Here is a 20,258-nt window from a genome sequence, read left to right on the forward strand (position 1 = left end):
ATTTCCGTAGATTCGAAAACTGGATTGTGGTGATGGCTGTGCGAACTGTTTATATTTAATGAAAATCATCGCGAAATTACAGTGAGTGAATTTTTTTTTTTTTGCGCTACGCGGGCCTCTCACTGTTGTGGCCTCTCCTGTTGCGGAGCACAGGCTCCGGACGCGCAGGCTCAGCGGCCATGGCTCACGGGCCTAGCCGCTCCGCGGTATGTGGGATCTTCGCGGACTGGGGCACGAACCCGTGTCCCCTGCATCGGCAGGCGGACTCTCAACCACTGCGCCACCAGGGAAGCGCCACAGTGAGTGAATTTTAAGGTATATAAGTTACACCTCAATAAAGCTGTTAAAAAATAAAAATTTGTGTAACGAGTAAATGATCTTTCTCCCTCTCTGAGGCTGTAAACTCCGTAAGAGAAACTAAATCCCCCAAATCTAGAAGGGTGACTGGCATCTAGCAGGCGCGGAACAAACATCCCACCTGAACAGTGAATCTATGAATGAATGAGGAGAGGAAGGACTCTTACCGGAGATCACTGACTGCAGCTTCCGGGTCGCTGCTCCGCACGTCGCCGCGAGACTAGCCCGGCGATTGGCCAGCGGAGCCGGGTTGTCCAGGACCGGGACCAGGAGCGTGCTCGGAGAATCTCCTAGGCGGGTCCGTGGGGGCGGGGCTTCCAGGGAGCGGGGCTTCCAGGGGCGGGCTCCCGGTGCGGGCTGCCGGGCTGCGCGGCTGCGCAGTATTGCCGCCGCTGTCGCCGTGGTGAGTGGAAACGATGGCCGGGCCCGCGTGGATATCCAAGGTGAGCGCCTGGCAGGCCGGCTTGTGACTGGCGGGCGGGCCGCGTGCTGGGCGGGGGCAGGCGCGCGGACCCCGATGGGGAGGCGGCGGCGCGCGGCCGGCTGGGGACAGTTAGGAAGCCTGTCCTGGCCGCCTGTGCGCCTCGCTCCGTGGCACGCGTGCGGTGTGTAGGCAGCCTCGCTCTCGGAAGGTAGCGTCTGGGGCGGGGACGGTATCAAGGTCAAGGCAGGGGGTGCAGTTCCTGCCCCGGGCAGCATCCCGGTTCCACCTCCGGCATCTGCCCCGTCCGGAGCCCAGGCCGCGCGCGGAGCCCGGGAAGGTCACCGGAGCCGCCGCCCCGGCTCCGCCATTCCGGCAGTTTCCGAGGCTGCGGCCTTGCAGCCTGCTGATCGCGCGGAGAGTCCACTCCAGCACGGCCCAGGCCTCCCCCAGGTGTCTGCTCCGGCCCGGGCCGGGTAACCTCCCAGGTGAGGGAATCCCGAAGTCATTTTCCTGCCAGACTTTTTCTCCCTTAGAGCTCTTACCAATCTGATCGTATAGCTATTTCCCCTTCAAAGGACACAGGGTACTTTGCACCTTGGAATTGCTATCTGAACACTGGGAGATTGAGAGAGGGAGACCAGCAACACCTTTCTTTCACCTTTTATTTGTGAATATCCTGCGTTCTCACCTTGACAGCTCAGATGCCTGCCTCAGTTGGATAGGGTTTCCGACCATCTCTGCAATTCTTTGGTTCCTCAGTGGAACTAACTGTGCCTGAAAACGTAATTGCTCAAGATCACACAGAAAGTCCGTGTCAGAACTGGAAGAGGAACCCAGATGTCTCGGGATTCCCAGTTCTAAGTCCCATTCTGCCTACTCTGTGGCCAAGGTCACACAACGAATTATAGGCAGAGGGAAAAATGGGCCCTCAGGTCTCTTGTTGCTCTTAAGAATGATCCCCTAGAAACCTACCATAAGCAATTTAATTTTTTTCTAAAAAATTTGATACTGCATTTCTCCTTTGTTTTAAGTTTAAAGCGAGGTCTGCATGCACTGTTATTTAGTGAAAAGCAGTCTACACTGGAGTTTAGGAATCTTAGGTTTGAGTGTTGTTAGTACCATTGATTGGCTGCGTGACCCTGAGCAAATTACTTAACATCTCTGAGCCTTAATAAGCCATCTGTAAAATATTTGTACTTGCTTCACAGAGTTGTTTGAGGATTGAAAAAAATAATGTGAGAGCACCTGATACATGCAGAAGGAACACAAAAACCTGAAGCTTTCCTAGCTGTCAATATACTTATCTTACAGTCTTCAAGTAGACAATTGGGCATCAGTAGCTAGGTTTTATTTAGTAACTGGGTTCTGCTTTCTTACCCTCTTCAGACCTGGATTTGTGTATGATGGTAATTTATTTCACATTGGCTCCTGAAGGTAAAGCAACTTCTGTGTCATTGTCTAAACAGAAGTCAATCGTTTAATCACTGAGCTTACACTTAACATCCAGTCATCTTTGGTAGGTACATTAAGCTTCAGAATGAGGGACTAAATAAAAGAGCTAGTAAATTTGTTTTGCCCTTAGTGTGGTCTACAAGAAAAAAGCCACATAGTAGGAATTCAGAAAGTGTCAGAGGATGAGGTTCTCCTCTGACATGGAATGGACTCCCCTTGTGACCTTTGGCAGTCATTTGACCTCTGTGGGCCAGTTTCTTCCTTTAGGGACTGGAATATACAGTGTCTCGGAAGCTGATGTCCCAGAATTATGAGAAAGCTGAGCTGGATGTGAGTTTCAATCAGAACAAGTCCTCTATTAGCGTTCCATTTAAGGTTTTATTTGAAAAAAAGAGATCTGCAGCTTAAATTATTTTTTTCTAAAAAAGCTTTATTTAGAAAAAATAGTGAGTTTCTAAAGACCTTTCTGGCTCTAAAATACTATAATTATAATGAGGCAGTTCCCCCATCAGGAAGCTTTTATTGAGTGAGTACCTGCCATACATTCTACACTGTATTTATATGTTTTTAAGTTGGAGGATGAAGGTAAAAAAGGAAATGAGGTGCTATGGATGAAGATGGTCCAGGAAGTCAGAAGTTCAGTCCATATTCTGTGAGCCTGGTCTTAGTCTCCTTATCTGAAAAGGGCTACTAATACAATCTCTCCAGGTTTTATTAAAATAAAATGATGTAGTATATGTACAAGTATACTATAAAGTAGAAGTCAGCCTGTGCTTTAAAAAATCTTGTCTTAAAAGTTCCGGGTCATTCTAATGATTTAGATGCAATACTACCTTATTCTAAGATCACGAATGAGAGATGACAAAGGTGAAGAAGACTGGTTGTTAGAGAAAATCATTGCAAGTATTAAAGCTATTTGCTGGAGTGGGAACTCATCAAATAGAGAGATGCTTAAGGCTGGACTCAGTTTTTCCAAAAGTATTCTGAGCACCTACTGTGAGCTAGGCACTGTTCTAGGTACTAGAGATAGAACAGTGAACACAACATGAAAATCTTTGCCTTGTGGATTTACATTTTAAATCAGTTATTTGGGTTGGGTCTTTTATCACAAAGACATGGGCCGTTTTTTTTTTTTTCATTTTTATTGGAATGTAGTTGATTTACAGTGTTGTGTTAGTTTCAGGTGTACAGCAAAGTGAATCAGTTATACATATACATATAACCCCCCCTTTTTGTTGTAGATTCTTTTCCCATGTAGGCCATTACAGAGTATTGAGTAGGGTTCCCTGTGCTATACAGCAGGTTCTTATTAGTTATCTGTTTTATATATAGTAGTGTATATATGTCAGTCCCAATCTCGACATGGGCCTGTTTTTTTTTTTTAATTAATTAATTTATTTTGGCTGCACCAGGTCTTAGTTGCAGCACACGGGATCTTAGTTGTGGCATGCAGACTCTTAGTTGTGGCATGCATGCATTATCTAGTTCCTGACCAGGGATCGAACCCAGGCCCCTTGCGTTGGGAGCGCAGAGTCTTACTGGACCACCAGGGAAGTCCTGACATGGGCCTGTTTTTTTTTTTTTTTTTTTTTTTTGCGGTACGTGGGCCTCTCGCTGTTGTGGCCTCTCCCGTTGTGGAGCACAGGCTCCGGAGGCGCAGGCCCAGTGGCCATAGCTCACGGGCCCAGCCGCTCCGCAGCATGTGGGATCTTCCCGGACCGGGGCACAAACCCGTGTCCCCTGCAGCGGCAGGCGGACTCTCAATCACTGTGCCACCAGGGAAGCCCATGGGCCTGTTTTGAGTGAATGTTTTTTCTCTCTTTCTGGGGGGTGGGGAGAAGGACTCATGCAAATTTTATAACGTAGCCTTTAAATGGTCTCCCAATAGCCCATTTGCTGGTGGATGAATCATGTCCTAGGATTAAGTTTTTGGCCAGTGGTTTTGGCATAGCATATTCTTTTGGGTCTCACCCTGTCTTTTATTGTGAGTCCGGAGAGATAACTGTAGATGCCAGGTTAGAGGATACAATTCGTTCACAGCTCCTTGGCTCTTGGTTGGTGTCTCTTTAGTGGATGCTGTTATTACAGCAAAGGTTCCGGACTTACAAGAACTGTCCCCCAAAAGGAAGACTAAGGATATAACAGATGTATCTTTGCTCATGTATCTAGCATGAATAAAAGTTAACATTTAAAATTTTTAATGAATTATTATTTATTAAATAATTTTATTTATTTTTGGTTGTGTTGGGTCTTCATTGCTGCGTGCGGGCTTTCTCTAGTTGTGGCGAGTGGGGGCTACTCTTACTTGCAGTGCGTGGGCTTCTCATTACGGTGGGCTTCTCGTTGAGGAGCATGGGCTCTAGGCGTGCGGGCTTCAGTAGTTGTGGCACGCAGGCTCTAGAGCGCAGGCTCAGTAGTTGTGGTGCATGGGCTTAGTTGCTCTGCAGCATGTGGGATCTTTCCGGACCAGGGATCGAACCTGTGTCCCCTGCATTGGCAGGTGGATTCTTATCCACTGCACCACCAGGGAAGTCACTAAAACTTTTAATGAATTTTAATACCTTTGGTTTCTGTACCCAATTTCTTTGATTATATTCTGTTTATTATAATGTAATATGACTTTGTACCAGTTTTCAAGGACTGAATTATTAAAGTTCAAAATAACCTTTCAAAATTTATATTTCTGGTGTGTCATAGTGTTAAGTGGAAAAAAATGTACCGGTGGTAACGTCTTGGAGTAGTGGGATTAGTAGGTCACATTTCTTTTCTTTTTTTGTATCTTTCCCCTCTCCCAGCAATTAACAATAAATGACCATGTCACTTATATTACCAGAAGAAGTAGATAATTTATTTAAAATATTCACTCTGTATGACACAGTTATCAAAATAGTATTAGATAAACTTTGTTAGATTTTTATTATACAGTGTAATTTCTTAATATTCATGGGAGAAGAATAGGCATAATGTATAATTGGAGGAGCCCTGAACTAAGAGTCAGGAGACCCAGACTGTGGTCTCTTTGTGGTCACTCTGTGACCTTAGGCAAATCCCTACTCTTTGGACCCACTGTCTCCACTGTATAATGAGTGAGTTGGGCTCTGGGATTTATAAGAACCCTGCTGGCTCTTAAAATTAGTGATAGTTTTCTTAGAGTGTGTGTTACCCCCAGATTGACCCAGTGGTCAAGAATGTTGACATTAAACCATCCAGATCATCTGAGAAAAATCCAGTGTTTGAGCTAAGAAAGTAGAGTTTCATTCTAGCTTCAAGGTCTTTTGACAACTTTTCATAACATTGACTTTAAAAGTACATATATCGTACTTACATTCTCAAAGCAAAGGTAAACTGAATATTTCAGTTTTCAAATCCAAAAGAGCTTGCTACATTGAGCTAATACGTGAGAAAAATAATCCTCAGAAATTCCTGAATATATCTGTGCAAAGTTGCAGCATTATCAGCTGTCAGAGATGGTTCCATCTCTACCTTTTAACTATATGTGGTTTAATTCTGTATGTAACATTTCTTTGTTGATATTAAATGTAGGTCTCTCGGCTGCTGGGGGCATTCCACAACCAAAAACAGGTGACCAGAGGTTTTGCTGGTGGTGTGAGTATAATTACGTCTTTTATTTTTTCCTTTTAGAAGTTTCTCAAGAAAGATGCTTAGACACGTTATGTAGCATTTAATCTTCACTTATTTAAAATTAGGGAAAATTGGCCATACTCATACTGTATATTTAAATTATTGGTGAACATGCATAAATCTATTAGGTCACTTGCACATTAAAAAAAATAGTATTGGGCTTCCCTGGTGGCGCAGTGGTTGAGAGTCCGCCTGCCGATGCAGGGGACGCGGGTTCGTGCCCCGGTCCGGGAGGATCCCACGTGCCGCGGAGCGGCTGGGCCCGTGAGCCATGGCCGCTGAGCCTGCGCGTCCGGAGCCTGTGTTCCGAGACGGGAGAGGCCGCAGCAGTGAGAGGCCTGCGTACCGCAAAAAAAAAAAAAAAAAAAAATAGTATTATAGCTGGTGCTGTAAGCCTATCACATTAATATCTTGAAGGAGGCTTGTTAAAAATAGTTATAAAATAGATTATAAAAAAACAGATATTATCTAAAGATAGCAACTACCCTTGAGCCTGTTACTTTATTTCACAATCTCATTTGGATAAGACAGTTTTTTCCAAACTAGTACCGGTTGAGACAAAATTGTTGAGAAGCTTCAAAACCTGCTTTGCATTTTTATTTTGTGAGCTTCCCTGAAAACAGTAGCTTGATTGCCAATCAGGAATGCCTCAAACATCTATAAGCCCTGTAGGCTTATATGTATCAATACTTTGCTTACGTAGTCTTCATCGGCTCTTGTGTTAGCGGATCATCTATTTCTCATTAAACCTGCTGCTTTTAGAATTCCCAGCGTTAGAGTTCTGTGCTTTAAAAGCTGATACCACATTTTTAGAGCATTCTAGGACTGTGGGTCAGTGACTTCCTGTATGTTTTTATTTTGCCTCCTTCTTACAGAATCTGATTTGGATTTCATAATTCCTATACTCCCGTATAACATCTTACCCTGTGAGGGATTTATAAGACCATAGTATATCTTTTTTCGTTTACTTTCTGAACTGTGGAAGTAAAGTAGTTTTTTCTGGTGGCCTGATGACGTTTGTTATTACATGTTGGGAGAACAGGAAGAAGAAGCCAAAGGGGTTCTTTCGGCTCTGCTTTTGCTGCAAAAGATACAGAATGAGGCTTGCGCTTTAGCTAAGCTAGCATTTAGCTAGCTAGCGTTTCAAATGCATTCTGAAAGCTGATGAGATGATCATTGCTCTCTGCTATTATTTAATTTCCAGGCTGTCCATTAAAAAATATATATATTGGCCTGGTGGGGAGGGGGTTATATTTGAAAGAAATAAAAGAAACTAATTTTTAAAAAAGATTTCTTCAGTTGTACAGAAAAATTCAGAAATAATTAGTCCACCTGCTTTGGGAGCATCACTGGAAGGTAAAAGACCAGGGAAATGTAAATCAGTGATTTTTAAAAAATGTAGCACAGGCAGCTGGCACTGAAAAAGGCCAGGGACCGTTGTCTGAACCAAACTTCTAGGTAGGGGAAATACCCAAATAATGACATATATAGTTTCCAAATGGTAATCCTCATTTAAATCCTCTCATCATTTCCCTTTACACATTTTTTTTCTGTGTTTGAAATGCTGGCTGTATTTTTTTGAAGCCTTTGAACTAAATTGTTGCTGTTACATTACAAATACACTTGTCATTCTAAGTGTAATTCAGACATTGCAGGTATGATCACGTACCCTATTGTTGGTTCCAAGTAAACTTTGCTGAGCTCATTTGGATTACTTTTGTCATTAGGAGCCAACTTTATAAAGGAAATCAGGAAAATGGAGACCCTCTCTTGATGTGAAGTCTGATTTTCCGAGTGCCAAAACAGGCCTCAGTGGTACTCTGGAAGTGTCTGAGAGTGTTTTGTAAGACTGAACGAGTTGCATGAGAAACCGAACTTTCTAGGCTCCCGGTGGAGAGGAAAGCCCTTGCCTTCCTGGGAAGCCCTCTAAATTTTACTGAGAGAACATTGTTGAAATGTCTTGCTCTCCTTGGTTTTACAGACTTGAATTAATTGGTCTCTTTGTAGTTTGTCTGAAACGAAACATCAATTGGGAAGTTTACCAGGTAATTTATTTTTGTTTTATCTGGAGAGCATCACTTAAGTTCTTTTTAAAACCTCTGGGCTCAGCTATAGGGAGTAGAGTTGTGGAGTCTCTTGATTCTTGACTCCACTTTGATAAGCCGTTGGAAGGTAGGTCTGTTTTCTTAAAGGCATTTCTTATGAGTTAAGAAAACCCATAAACTGGATTTATTTGTCAATGATGTTCCTTTTTAAACCTTCAAAAATCAATTCTGACTGTCTTCTTTGATGATTTCTTATATTCAGGTTAAGACGGTAACTTTAATTCCAGGAGATGGAATTGGCCCAGAAATTTCAGCCGCAGTTATGAAGATTTTTGATGCTGCCAAAGTAAGTGGTCTTAAAAAATACTTTTGATAATAATTTGTAGAAAAGTTTTCTTAGCCAGTTGGAGACCGTGAACTCTTAGGATGAATTGTTCACGTGTGTATGAAGTTGGTAAGGTCTGTTAAATTTCACAGATTCTGACTTTAAGAGTGTTGTTTGCTGCCGTCATTGTCAATAGTTTAAGCTATTGCATTGGCATCAGTTATATATAAAGTAATCCAGGTAGTACTGTAATTTTTGTGGACTTCTGAACACTGCCTGTGTCTAAAGTCTCTAAGCCCCTCCAAGTCACCTGTCTACCTCATTTTTCCTTCCTGCCAAAAAAAAGAGAATAGAATTGATATTTCAGAAAACTATATAGGGCATTTTGAAAGATTCTTTTTTTTTTTTTCCTGGTGTGGAAATATCAAGTATGAGGTATTATTATCCAACAGCCTAGCCTTCAATGCAGGTAGATATTTAAAAATCTAGAGAACTTAGGAAACTTGGACTTTGTTTGACCTGATGCTTTATTCTTGCTATTTATAGCTGCTAGGCGAAATAATGTGTAAGATTAAATCAGGGTTGTTATGATACCAACAGCTATACGTCAAGGAATTCAATTTATTTATACTAAACATACATTGTTTTTCTATATGAGTTTTTAATTAAAACTCCTACAGAGGAAATGATGCTTATACAATAGCATTCCCCAAGGGAACTGAAATAGGATGGCTCTCAGCTGTAAGCTCCGTGTGAACAAGGAGCACAAGTCTTGCTCTGTGTTCCTATTCCTAGTGCGTGCCCAGTTGGCTGTCAGATGTGTGTGTACACATTGAAGGGTGTGGGTGAAGAGAAAGGATAATGCTGGTTTATTCCTTAAAACTTCTTTCATAGGTTATATAATATGTCTTTTTTTTTCTTAACAGCTTTTTTGAGATTTAATCCATATATTGTTCAATTCATCTTGTAAATTATACAGTTCATTCATGGAGTTGTGCAACCATCACCGTAGTCTAATTTTAGAACATTTTCGTCACCCAGAAAGAACCCCATACTCATCAGCAGTCACTCCCCATCAGCCTTATCTCTCCCACCCTGCCCCCTCCCATCACCAGCCCTAGGCGACCACTAATCTACTTTCTCTCTCTGTAGATTTGCCTATTCTGGACATTTCATATAAGTAGAGTCTTAAAATTACATGGTTTTTGTGTGATGAATTGGGAGATTGGGATTGACATATATATACTAATATGTATAAAATAGATAACTAATAAGAACCTGCTATATAAAAAATAAATAAAATTCAGAACTTCAAAAAAAATTACATGGTTTTTGTGATTGGCTCTTAGCATAATATTTTCAAGATTCATCTATGTATCAGTACTATGTGATATTTCTGTGAATCATGTTTCTCTGCTCCTTACGATAATTATAGCCACGTTAACAGTGATTGTAAAAAAAAGAGGTAGGCAAGTGGCAGCTAGGAGTGATGACTGGACAAGGGTAATGTGGAGAATCCATCTGGACATGCTAGAGAATGACATCTCTTCTTGCATGCCAGGAACTTTCCGGGCCTTTATTGTATGTGTTTTCACCAGTTGCATCCAAAGTGAGGAAGTTTGTTTATAAATGTAGTGTGAATGTCAGTCACATGTAGGTCTTTCCAGTTCACTGTGCTCTGTGGTGTGGCATCTAGGCACCTATTCAGTGGGAGGAGCGGAATGTCACCGCCATTCAAGGACCAGGAGGAAAGTGGATGATCCCTCCAGAAGCCAAAGAGTCCATGGATAAGAACAAGATGGGCTTGAAAGGTAGCACTGAAGTGAATATGATGCTTATTATTGATTTCTGCTACAGGTGTTATATTTATCTTTACCTAGATTTATCTTTTGTATAATTTTTACATTTTTATTTTAATTCATACATGCTTAAGGTCATGATTCAAAATATTACCATGTGACAGATTGGAATTCAGCATAGGCTTTAAATCCAGACAGATCCACTATGAATCTCATCCCTGCTGCTTACTGGCTGGGAGGCTTGGGCAAATTTCTTACTCTTTTTTTCCCCTTTACCTTTAAATGACAGCAATAGGGAATTCCCTGGCAGTCCAGTGGTTAGAACTCAGTGCTTTCACTGCCTAGGGCCCGGACTCGATCCCTGATCAGGGAACTAAGATCCCGAAGACCAGCACAGTGCAGTCAAAAAAAAAAAAAAAAATGACAGCAATAGAGTTGATACCTCATAGGGAGGTGGTGTCATAGGATTAGCTAATGTCCAGGACCTGATACCGTGCTTGGTCCTCAGTCAGTAGATGCTCAGTGCAGTTGTTATTCCAGAAAGCTTCATTGAGGAAATTTCTTCCTTCATCTGAATCTGAGGGAGAGGGTAAAGTTAGAGGCAGAACATATTTTACAAGGTAGCCCAGGTGGGTCTGTAGATGACACAGGGAGTAGGCACTGAATGTTGCCTGAGAGTGACCAGCCATGGATGGACTCATTTACGATGAAGAGAACATCAGACTCAGAAACAGAGCACCTGTCTGCCCTTTTAAATGACGCTTGTAGAGGCTTCCCTGGTGGCGCAGTGGTTGGGGGTACGCCTGCCAATGCGGGGGACGCGGGTTCGTGCCCCGGTCTGGGAGGATCCCGTGTGCTGCGGAGCGCTGGGCCCATGAGCCGTGGCCACTGGGCCTACGCGTCCAGAGCCTGTGCTCCGTAACGGGAGAGGCCACGGCAGTGAGAGGCCTGCGTACCGCAAAAAAAAAAAAAAATGACGCTTACTTTGTTGTAAAAGTGTCCCTTGATTCATAAAGCGTGCATGTTAGATGTGTCACAAAGCTACTTCATGTCCAAAGAAAGGATCCTAAATACATCTCTGATGGAATACTGGAAAAAATAAAAATTGGAATTTCAAATACAGTTGGCCCTCCATATCCACATGTGCATCCGTGGATTTGCAATCATGTATGGAAAATATTAAAAAAAAAAATTCTGGGCTGGGACATCCCAGTCCCGGTTGGTCCTCCTTGCCCACCACCGGTGCCACCAGTCCGTGTAGCCAGCCCAGTTAGCCCGGTCTGCACTGCCCACCGGCCAGCTGGTCTCCCACCACAACCATGGATGCCATCAAGAAGTTGCAGATGCTAAAGCTGGACAAGGAGAATGCCACCGACTGCGCTGAGCTGAGGACCGCAGCAAGCAGCTGGAGGAGGTGCAGCAGGCCCTCCAGAAGAAGCTGAAAGGGACGGAGGACGAGGTGGAAAAGTATTCTGAATCAGTGAAGGATGCCCAGGAGAAACTGGAGCAGGCTGAGAAGAGAGCCACCAATGCCAGGGCAGATGTGGCCTCTCTGAACCGCTGCATTCAGCTGGTAGAGGAGGAGGTGGACCAGGCGCAGGAGCGCCTGGCTACAGCCCTGCAAGAGCCGGAGGAGGCTGACGAGGCAGCTGATGAGAGTGAGAGAGAAATGAAGGTCATGGAAAGCCGAGCTATGAAGGATGAGGAAAAGACGGAGATGCAGCTGAAGGAGGCCAAGCACAGCGCTGAGGATTCAGACCGCAGATATGAGGAGGTGGCCAGGAAGCTAGTGATCCTGGAAGGAGAGCTGGAGCACTCAGAAGAGACAGCTGAGGTGGCTGAGAGCCGGGAGGAGGATCTTCGGACCGGGGACCAGGCCCTCAGGTCCCTGATGGCCTCAGAGGAGGAGTATTCCACCAAAGAAGATAAATATATATGAAGAGGAGATCAAACTGCTGGAGGAGAAGCTAAAGGAGGCTGAGACCCGAGCAGAGTTTGCCAAAAGGTCGGTGGCAAAGTTGGAGAAAACCATTGATGACCTGGAAGAGACCTTGGCCAGCGCCAAGGAGGAGAACATGGAGATTCACTAGGCCCTCAACCAGACCCTGCTGGAGCTCAACCACCTGTGAGGGCTGGCCCTGCCCCCAGCCAGGCTATAGTTGACACCCCAACGAATAAAACTGGTGTTACCAGCAAAAAAAAAAAAAAAAAAATCCACAAAGTTCCAAAAAGCAAAACTTGAATTTTTTCACTGGCAACTATTTACATCGTGTTTATATTATATTAGGTATCATAAGTAGTCTAGAGATGATTTAGTTTACAGGAGGATGTGTGTAGGTTATATGCAAATACTATGTCATTTTATAATAAGGGGCTTGAACATCCATGCATTTTGGTATCTGCTGGGTTGCTGGGTCCTGGATCAATCCCTCCCCCCAAACCCCCATGCCGAGGGACAAGTGTCAACACTATGTACTTGTGTTTATAAAGGAAAAGAAAAGACCAGACTGTATCCTCTTGTCATCTGGGTATTCTTCTTTATTACAGGCCCTTTAAAAACCCCCATAGCCGCGGGTCACCCATCCATGAATTTATTGCTGCGTAAAACATTTGACCTTTATGCAAATGTCCGACCATGTGTCTCAATCGAAGGCTATAAAACCCCTTACAGTGATGTAAATATTGTCACCATTCGAGAGAACACAGAAGGAGAATACAGTGGAATTGAGCATGTGGTATGTTCATTTGGATACTTTTTCATTCTTAGTTGGGTTGCTTTCTGTGCACTTGGGACCTTTGTTCAAATTCCCCGTTGAAAATATTTCCCAAAGACAGTTCTCTTGCATTCTGTGAGGAGTTGTGGGTGTTTGTCTTGTCCTGGGTCTCTGGCTGAGAGTACTCAAATGGATGCCTGGGCGAGGGGTTGTGGTGCTTCAGGGTATGGGCTTGGGAACTTGTCCTCTGAATTTTGAATCCTCAACTTCATACGTAACCATCTCTGCACCTTGGTTTTCCTCATCTGTGCCGTGAGGCTTATAATACCTGGCTCCTAGGACTGGAGTGAACATGATTAACCTCACTGACATACCATATGCATGATGCTTGCCTTGGCAGCTGGTGCCATGCAAGCCTGCCACAGATGGTGTTGTCTGCACACTGCCAGCAGTCCAGGAGCGGGTTGTTGCCATACCCTTTCAGTGAGGCAGGACTTCATCTGTTTCAGATTGTGGATGGCGTTGTGCAGAGTATAAAGCTCATTACTGAGGGGGCGAGCAAGCGCATCGCGGAGTTTGCCTTTGAGTATGCGCGGAACAATCTCCGGAGCAACGTCACGGCCGTGCACAAAGCCAACATCATGTGAGTCCCTGTGGGTGGCGCTCCGTCTGGCTTTGTGGGCGAGGAGCAGTGACAGGGCTTTCCTTTCCTCTCTCCAGCTTGCTCATTGACTCCTGACAGCTCTGGAAAATGGCCTTGTAGCCAGTCAGAGGGTCAGGCATTTCTCTTGTGTCAGAGTATCCTATTTAATGTGCTTCTTTGGGTGGATGACTGGAGCAGGTTTGGAGGGAGCAAGAATTCAGGTCCCGGGAGTTTAAGGAGGGCCTGAGAACCATCGGGGAAGGAAGCCGGAGAGTCTGGATCCCCAGGTGCAGTGGGCAGTTAGCTAAAGCCACGTCTGCAAAAGGGCAATCGTTTCTGTGTTAGGAGGGAATAGCAGGAATGTTTCTGAGATGGCCCCCCGCTCAGGGGCTTAAAATATTTCTCGTAGTGCTAATACTATCTGATGTATTATTCTAGCAGTTTGAATTCTTCTCAGCCCTAGTGTATTAAAGCCCAACTCAGTGTATTAGGAAGCAGGTTTCCTAACCTAAGGAAAGTGTTGAGCATGTAAAATAGGAAAACCATTTAAATAATTGAATAAGGTAACCTTTTAAGGCAATTTTAATGTTTTCTTACTAATAGATATTGCTGGATAACACTATAAAAATATAGTCTTCTTTATTATGATCAAACTATATTATATTTTTTACCCTTTTGTGCTTCTAGAAGTATCCTAAAATATTGAAATTTGCATTTTACTGATTGCCAAAAAAAATAATTTTACTGTAATTGAAATCAGATATCTGCAACTTAAATTTCTTGAACTTACTTTACTTCTCTGATTTGATCTTTTTCTCTCTGCAAGTCTTTGCTTTCAACAATTTTTATTTGATTAAATACAGGCGAATGTCAGATGGGCTTTTTCTGAAAAAATGCAGAGAAGTTGCAGAAAACTGTAAAGATATTAAATTTAATGAGATGTACCTTGATACAGTATGTTTGAATGTAAGTATATATTCACACTTACCTGCCACTTTTTGTGGTGTATAGTGTGTCCGTGTGGTGCACAGTTTTTGATTGCTAAACGCACCAATGCATTTTTTGTAGATGGTCCAGGATCCGTCCCAGTTTGATGTCCTTGTTATGCCAAATTTGTATGGAGACATCCTTAGGTGAGTCTGGCTATACCTTTTAGCCTACAGTTTATTTATAAATGTCATAAAATAAATTGTGGCTTACAAATTTTAATCAAATATTATAAAATACAGCATTTGTTACAAGCTGCGAGTTGAATTCTGACAATTCAGGTGGTGATATCAATGGTGATATGCTGGATGGGTTATTCATTCATTTGCCAAATCAGCTCTGGGCTCTTGCTCCCTGACCATTAGTTCCCGCTTCCCATTTTACAGATATTTTATTGGTTGGTTGATTGATTGATTTCAGTGTTTTATCATGTATAGCTAGGTAGGTGGGTGTTCATTTTTATAAAGTTTTTGTAACTTTTGGCATCATTTCAGACTTACAGAAAAGTTGCAAGAATGGTACAAAGAATTCCTGTGTACTCAGCACCCACATTCACCATATGTTAACATTTTACCAGACTTACTTTATTACTCCCTCTCTCTCTCTCTCTTCTCTCCTTTTCCCTCCCTTCATCCTCCTCCTCCTTCTTCTTTTTTCTCTCTTTGTCTCTACACACATACACGTGATGGTGGTCAAATGGTGCTTTTGTAAGTCCATCATTCCTTCTACACGTATCAGTTGGCATTCTACTGTAAGGATAAGCTTTTCCTTCTCTCTTATTTATTTGTTTACTTATTTACCTATATCAATTTGGACTCCTGGTTTCTATTTTATTTAGTGGTTATATCCATCACTATCATCTTTTATATTGATGCATATGTTGTGCAGACTTGGCCAGTGGGAATCCCTTTGAACTGTCTCTGTGTCCTTTTGACACAGCCCATCATTTGCTTTCTGGCACAATAAGGTGCTTCAGGGTCATCCTATATTTTCCTAACTGTAGTCCTGGAATCAGTCATTTCTCTAAGTAGCCCAGGTTCCTTTTAGTGGAGAATGGTATTTAAAGCTGAAAGTCTGGGTGCTAGGTGAGACATTTTATTTTTCAAAATATCCTTTGAAATGCTTTTCTGCCCCCAGTGACCTGTGTGCAGGACTGATTGGAGGTCTTGGTGTGACACCAAGTGGCAACATTGGAGCCAATGGAGTTGCAATCTTCGAGTCGGTAAGGACCCTGGTGACAACTGAAGCAGAATTCAAGTCAGAATGACATGAGAACCCAGGAGGGCTTATCTGCATAAATATATTTTAACTCTTGAGTTTTTCCAATTGTCAGAAGAAAATGAAGCTTGGTTTCTTCATTCGTTTTCCTCTTATTTCTTTTTCATCCTTAGTATTTATTATGTATCCTTCCTCAGTTAAAATATTTTACTGAAAGTTGGACTGGATAAGATTGTTAGTCCATATTTTTGCACTTAAAAAAGAATTTCTTTAGCTTTTTATTTTTCTGAGGTTTTATTTCTAAGACATATGTCTGAGCAGCTATTTTTCATCGGTGAGGAGAGCTGATTAAGAGCCCAGCTTCCCTGGAAGAGGGCTGTTTGCTCCTGTCTCCCTCCTGACTGCACTCTTTTCCCCCGCTACCCGGGCAGGTTCACGGGACCGCCCCAGACATCGCAGGCAAGGACATGGCCAACCCCACGGCCCTCCTGCTCAGTGCCGTGATGATGCTGCGCCACATGGGGCTTTTTGACCACGCTGCAAAGATTGAGACAGCATGTTTTGCTACAATTAAGGATGGGAAGGTATTGGTAATCTTGCCACACTTCTGCTGGGTAAAATGCATTTCCTCTTTGGGTTTTTTTGTTTGTTTGTTTTTTTTGTGGTATGCAGGCCTCTCACTGTTGTGGCCTCTCCCGTTGCGGAGCACAGGCTCCGGACGCGCAGGCTCAGCGGCCATGGCTCACGGGCCTAGCCGCTCCACAGCATGTGAGATCTTCCCGGACCGGGGCATGAACCCGTGTCCCCTGCATTGGCAGGCGGACTCCCAACCACTGCGCCACCAGGGAAACCCCCTCCTTGGGTTTTATGTGCATGAAGGACCGATGATGGTTCTTCTCAAGAGGGCCAAAGGATTGGATGTCAAACAGGCATTCTTAATGTGGGCTCCCTGAGTGAACTCGGGCAGTCTGCACACTTGTGTGCATTTTCTGAAGAGAGGATTAACGTATTTCATCAGGGAAGGGCTGAGAAGCACTGTGGTAGGGGCACCAGGGTGCAATGGAAAGAGCAGTGGTGTGGGTGTCAGAGCAGTGCAGGCCCAGTTACCCGGTTGTCACCTGTGGGATCTTGGCCAAGTCCATTAATTTTTCTTGGCAGCTTTTTCCTCTTCCCAGCAAACATCTATGCGTACATGATAAGGTATGGAGAATATAATAAAATGAGGAATAAGGTATGGTCTCAGGCCTCAAGGAGCTTGGAATCTAGCAGTAGTACAGATGCAGATGTGTCTGTAATACAGTGGAGCTATATGTTATACTATGTGCATCTGTGATATAAAAGTAATGTAGAAGTTTTATAGAAGTAATAATGGCTGATATTAATTGAATACTTTCGTGATTTTATATTCATTATATATATCTCAGCAAATCTCTACTCCTATGTGACATAGATACTGTAATTAAGCCCATTTTTTGGATGAGGAAACCGAGGCACAGAGAGATTAAGTAAGTTTGTCCAAGGTCTCACAGCTCCTAACTGGCAAAGTTGGGGTTCACACCCAGTCTGGCTCTTACCCAACAAGCTTCACTGTTTCCATAACCAGTTGTGACTCATAGGAGGGTTGTGATCAATTATTCTGAAAGTGGGAGGAGAACAGAGGAGGTCATGGCTTTACAAGGCTGGGCCTGAAAGGCTGATCCCTAGTCTGAGGTCTCTTCCTTTTTTTAAAAAACTAACATTTTAAAAAAGGATAAAATATACATAGTATAAAATCGACCATTTTAATAATTTTTGAGGCACACAGTCTATTGGTATTAAATATTAATACTTTTCATATTGTGCGACCTTCACCACCATCCATCTCCAGACTTCTTCATTTTCCTAAACTGAAACTGTCCCAATTAAACAATAATTTACCTAGTTTCTGCCATTCCCCCAGCCCCTGGCAACCACCATCTACTTTCTGTCTCTGTGAATTTGACTACTCTAGGTGCCTCATGTAAGTGGAATCATACACTGTTTGTAACATTGTGACCGGCTTATTTCACTTAGCATAATATCTTCAAGGTTTGCTTCTTCTTTTTAAAAAATTCTATAATTTGAAATTCTTACGGCCAAAATATAAGAAACCCAAGCTTGTTTTTAACAGCCTGATATAGTCATATTGAAGGGCATGTGATTATATATATTTTTTATTCTGACACTGTATTTGAGAAGCTATTCATAGAGCCCAGCAGAGAGATGCCTAAGTTACACAGTAGGCCCTTTAAATTGTTTAGGATGCGATGGGACAAGAGAATTAAATATATTGAGTTCCGTCTGGGAGTAAAGAGAGTATAAGCTGGTAGAAAACAGAGAATATGGGAGGATTTCTTTCTTAAAGAGGGGAATTTAAGAGTTAAGTGATTTAAATATTTCCTTAGTATTTGTTTCTTAGCCTCCAAAAATAGGTCAAAATGTGTCTTTAAAAAAAAATTTTTTTAAATCCTCAAGGAATTTATGCAACCTCTTGTTTTAGATTTGCTGTCATTTAAGTGTCCGTAATCAAATGCTTCCTTAGGGTCTATTGTATGGACAAAGGGAAAATTTTTGGAAAGCCTCCCTGCTTCCCTTTGTAGTGAGAGCATCTTGTTCTTCCAGAGCGTTTCTGTGCGCACTATCGAATTAGCTTTTCTAAGTCCTGGGGTAGGTGGATGGCGGTGGAGTGGGTCTCACTTTGAAATGAGGAACTAAATGAAAGAGTAGTCAGGTAACTCACTCATCTGGTATCTCACTGAGAGCTTTAAATGAAAACATCCTTGCTTTGGTTTAATGTGTGGATACATTTTTTATCTTTGCTTTTTCCTTTTCTCAGAGCTTAACAAAAGATTTGGGAGGCAATGCAAAATGCTCAGACTTCACAGAAGAAATCTGTTGCCGAGTAAAAGATTTAGATTAAGGCTTCTACAAATGCTTTTGCCTCAGTCACTCCTAACGGACTCCATGTCAGCCTGTATTAGAATACCTCCCATTATGTATGCATTTATGCATTTGTTGCTTGTTTCTTGACAGAGTACATTTTTAGACCTGGTCTTTTCTTAACAAAGTCTGTACAGAGGATGCAGGTGATGTCCCTGGGCCTGCTTTCAAAGGACTTTATCCAAGTGCTTGTTTTATTTATTAAATGTCTATCTGGTACACATTTTTTGAAAACTCTAAGTGGACTGTACTGTATCATTTGCCATTGTTAACCATTTTACGCTTCAGTTACAACAGTTTTTCTTTAACTGTAAATATCGTGATACAGAATTAATACGAGAAAACATAAAACTTTTTCAAGAAAAACAATGATTTCCTTGGTTTATGAAAAATATAATGAAAATAAAATAGAATGTTGACATATTAGCACAAGATGATATTCTTATAAAACTAAATGGGCACAAGAGAAATTTCCTGGGAAAGTTTACATCGAAAACAGTGAATATGGTATATTTCTTAGTGATGTGGGAAGTAAAGACTGATTTGTGCTTTACATGAATTACTGAGTATGAATAAAGACTTCAGATCCGAGAAATATATAATGAGAGATGTAGTTTTTGTTAATAAGATATGGGTAATATATCGGGTACAAAGACACAAATGCACTGTGTGTTCAGTTATTTTTATCTTGAGATGATTGACTATTCCTGGCGAGAGCTTTTAATGAAGGAGTGATCCTTCCTTTTCATTGGACATACATCAAGCATCGTGTGTAACGCAACCCTTGATCCCCCTGCAGACCCTGAGTCAGACATGGGAGCCGACCGTTGTGTGCGGTCACTCTTCCCCAGCATGTCTGTCTCTGTCTGGAAGTGGACCACACTCCCACTGATACTGCTAAAAGGCCCGACCATATAAAATTTGACTGCAGTGGAGGACCCTGGGGTGCTGGCTACTAACTTTATATTTCAGTGGCTACCCCTTCCCCCAAACACCAAATTACCACCCTGTGCCTCAGCACCACCACTTGCAGACTCAGCCTGAGATGAGTCACAAAATCGTGCCACCCTGGGGCTGGCCCTAGCTTTCGACCTTCAGGCACTTCCCCATCCCTCCTCCATTCCCCATCCTTAGCATGATTTTTCTTTAATCTTCAGACACTCACTATTTTCATGAACCCTTTGGTCCCACACCAAAGGCAACTCATGTCCTTCTTGGCCCTTGCGTAACATTGCAAACCTGTGGCTTTGCATTGTGTACCCTGGTCACAAGGGGATTTCTTTGTTTTTTTTGTTTTTTTTTTTTTTTTGCGATACGCGGGCCTCTCACTGTTGTGGCCTCTCCCGTTGCGGAGCACAGGCTCCGGATGCGCAGGCTCAGCAACCATGGCTCACGGGCCCAGCTGCTCCGCGGCATGTGGGATCTTCCCGGACCGGGGCACGAACCCGTGTCCCCTGCATCGGCAGGCGGACTCTCAACCACTGCGCCACCAGGGGAACCCACAAGGGGATTTCTTAACAACAACAAATAACCCTGTCTGGGTCCTTTTTTAGGCTGGTAACCAGACTTACAACCTTATATGTATTTTACTTTGTTTAAACTGCTGCTTCTGTTTTATTGAATTGTGCTAATTATCAGTGATCCTTGGGTTTACACTAATAAAGAATTCCCAAACGAATTGAGGTGTATGCTTT

At 42.8% G+C, this 20,258-nt stretch overlaps 1 protein-coding gene and 1 pseudogene across 3 annotated transcripts; both read left to right on the top strand.

Moving 5' to 3' along the window:
• The first annotated feature begins 575 nt into the window (after positions 1–575).
• IDH3A (isocitrate dehydrogenase (NAD(+)) 3 catalytic subunit alpha) lies at positions 576–19,225 on the top strand. 3 transcript variants are annotated; one of them, XM_032623513.1, is made up of 11 exons: positions 576–800; positions 5,777–5,839; positions 8,183–8,266; positions 9,942–10,056; positions 12,592–12,779; positions 13,268–13,401; positions 14,265–14,367; positions 14,470–14,534; positions 15,526–15,610; positions 16,038–16,190; positions 18,461–19,225. In XM_032623513.1, exons 1-11 carry the CDS (start codon positions 774–776, stop codon positions 18,542–18,544), a joined length of 1,101 nt encoding a protein of 366 aa, XP_032479404.1. In that variant the 5' UTR covers positions 576–773; the 3' UTR covers positions 18,545–19,225. The 3 variants fall into 3 exon arrangements, with proteins under 3 accessions (XP_032479404.1, XP_032479403.1, XP_032479405.1); XM_032623512.1 differs by having other exon boundaries at positions 684–800; positions 16,038–19,159; XM_032623514.1 differs by lacking the exon at positions 16,038–16,190 and having other exon boundaries at positions 684–800; positions 18,461–19,159.
• Positions 11,074–12,516, top strand: LOC116749283 (annotated as a pseudogene).
• Positions 19,226–20,258: the final 1,033 nt, after the last annotated feature.

The sequence above is a fragment of the Phocoena sinus genome, chromosome 2 (assembly GCF_008692025.1).
Source record: "Phocoena sinus isolate mPhoSin1 chromosome 2, mPhoSin1.pri, whole genome shotgun sequence".
Classification (NCBI taxonomy): Eukaryota; Metazoa; Chordata; class Mammalia; order Artiodactyla; family Phocoenidae; genus Phocoena; species Phocoena sinus.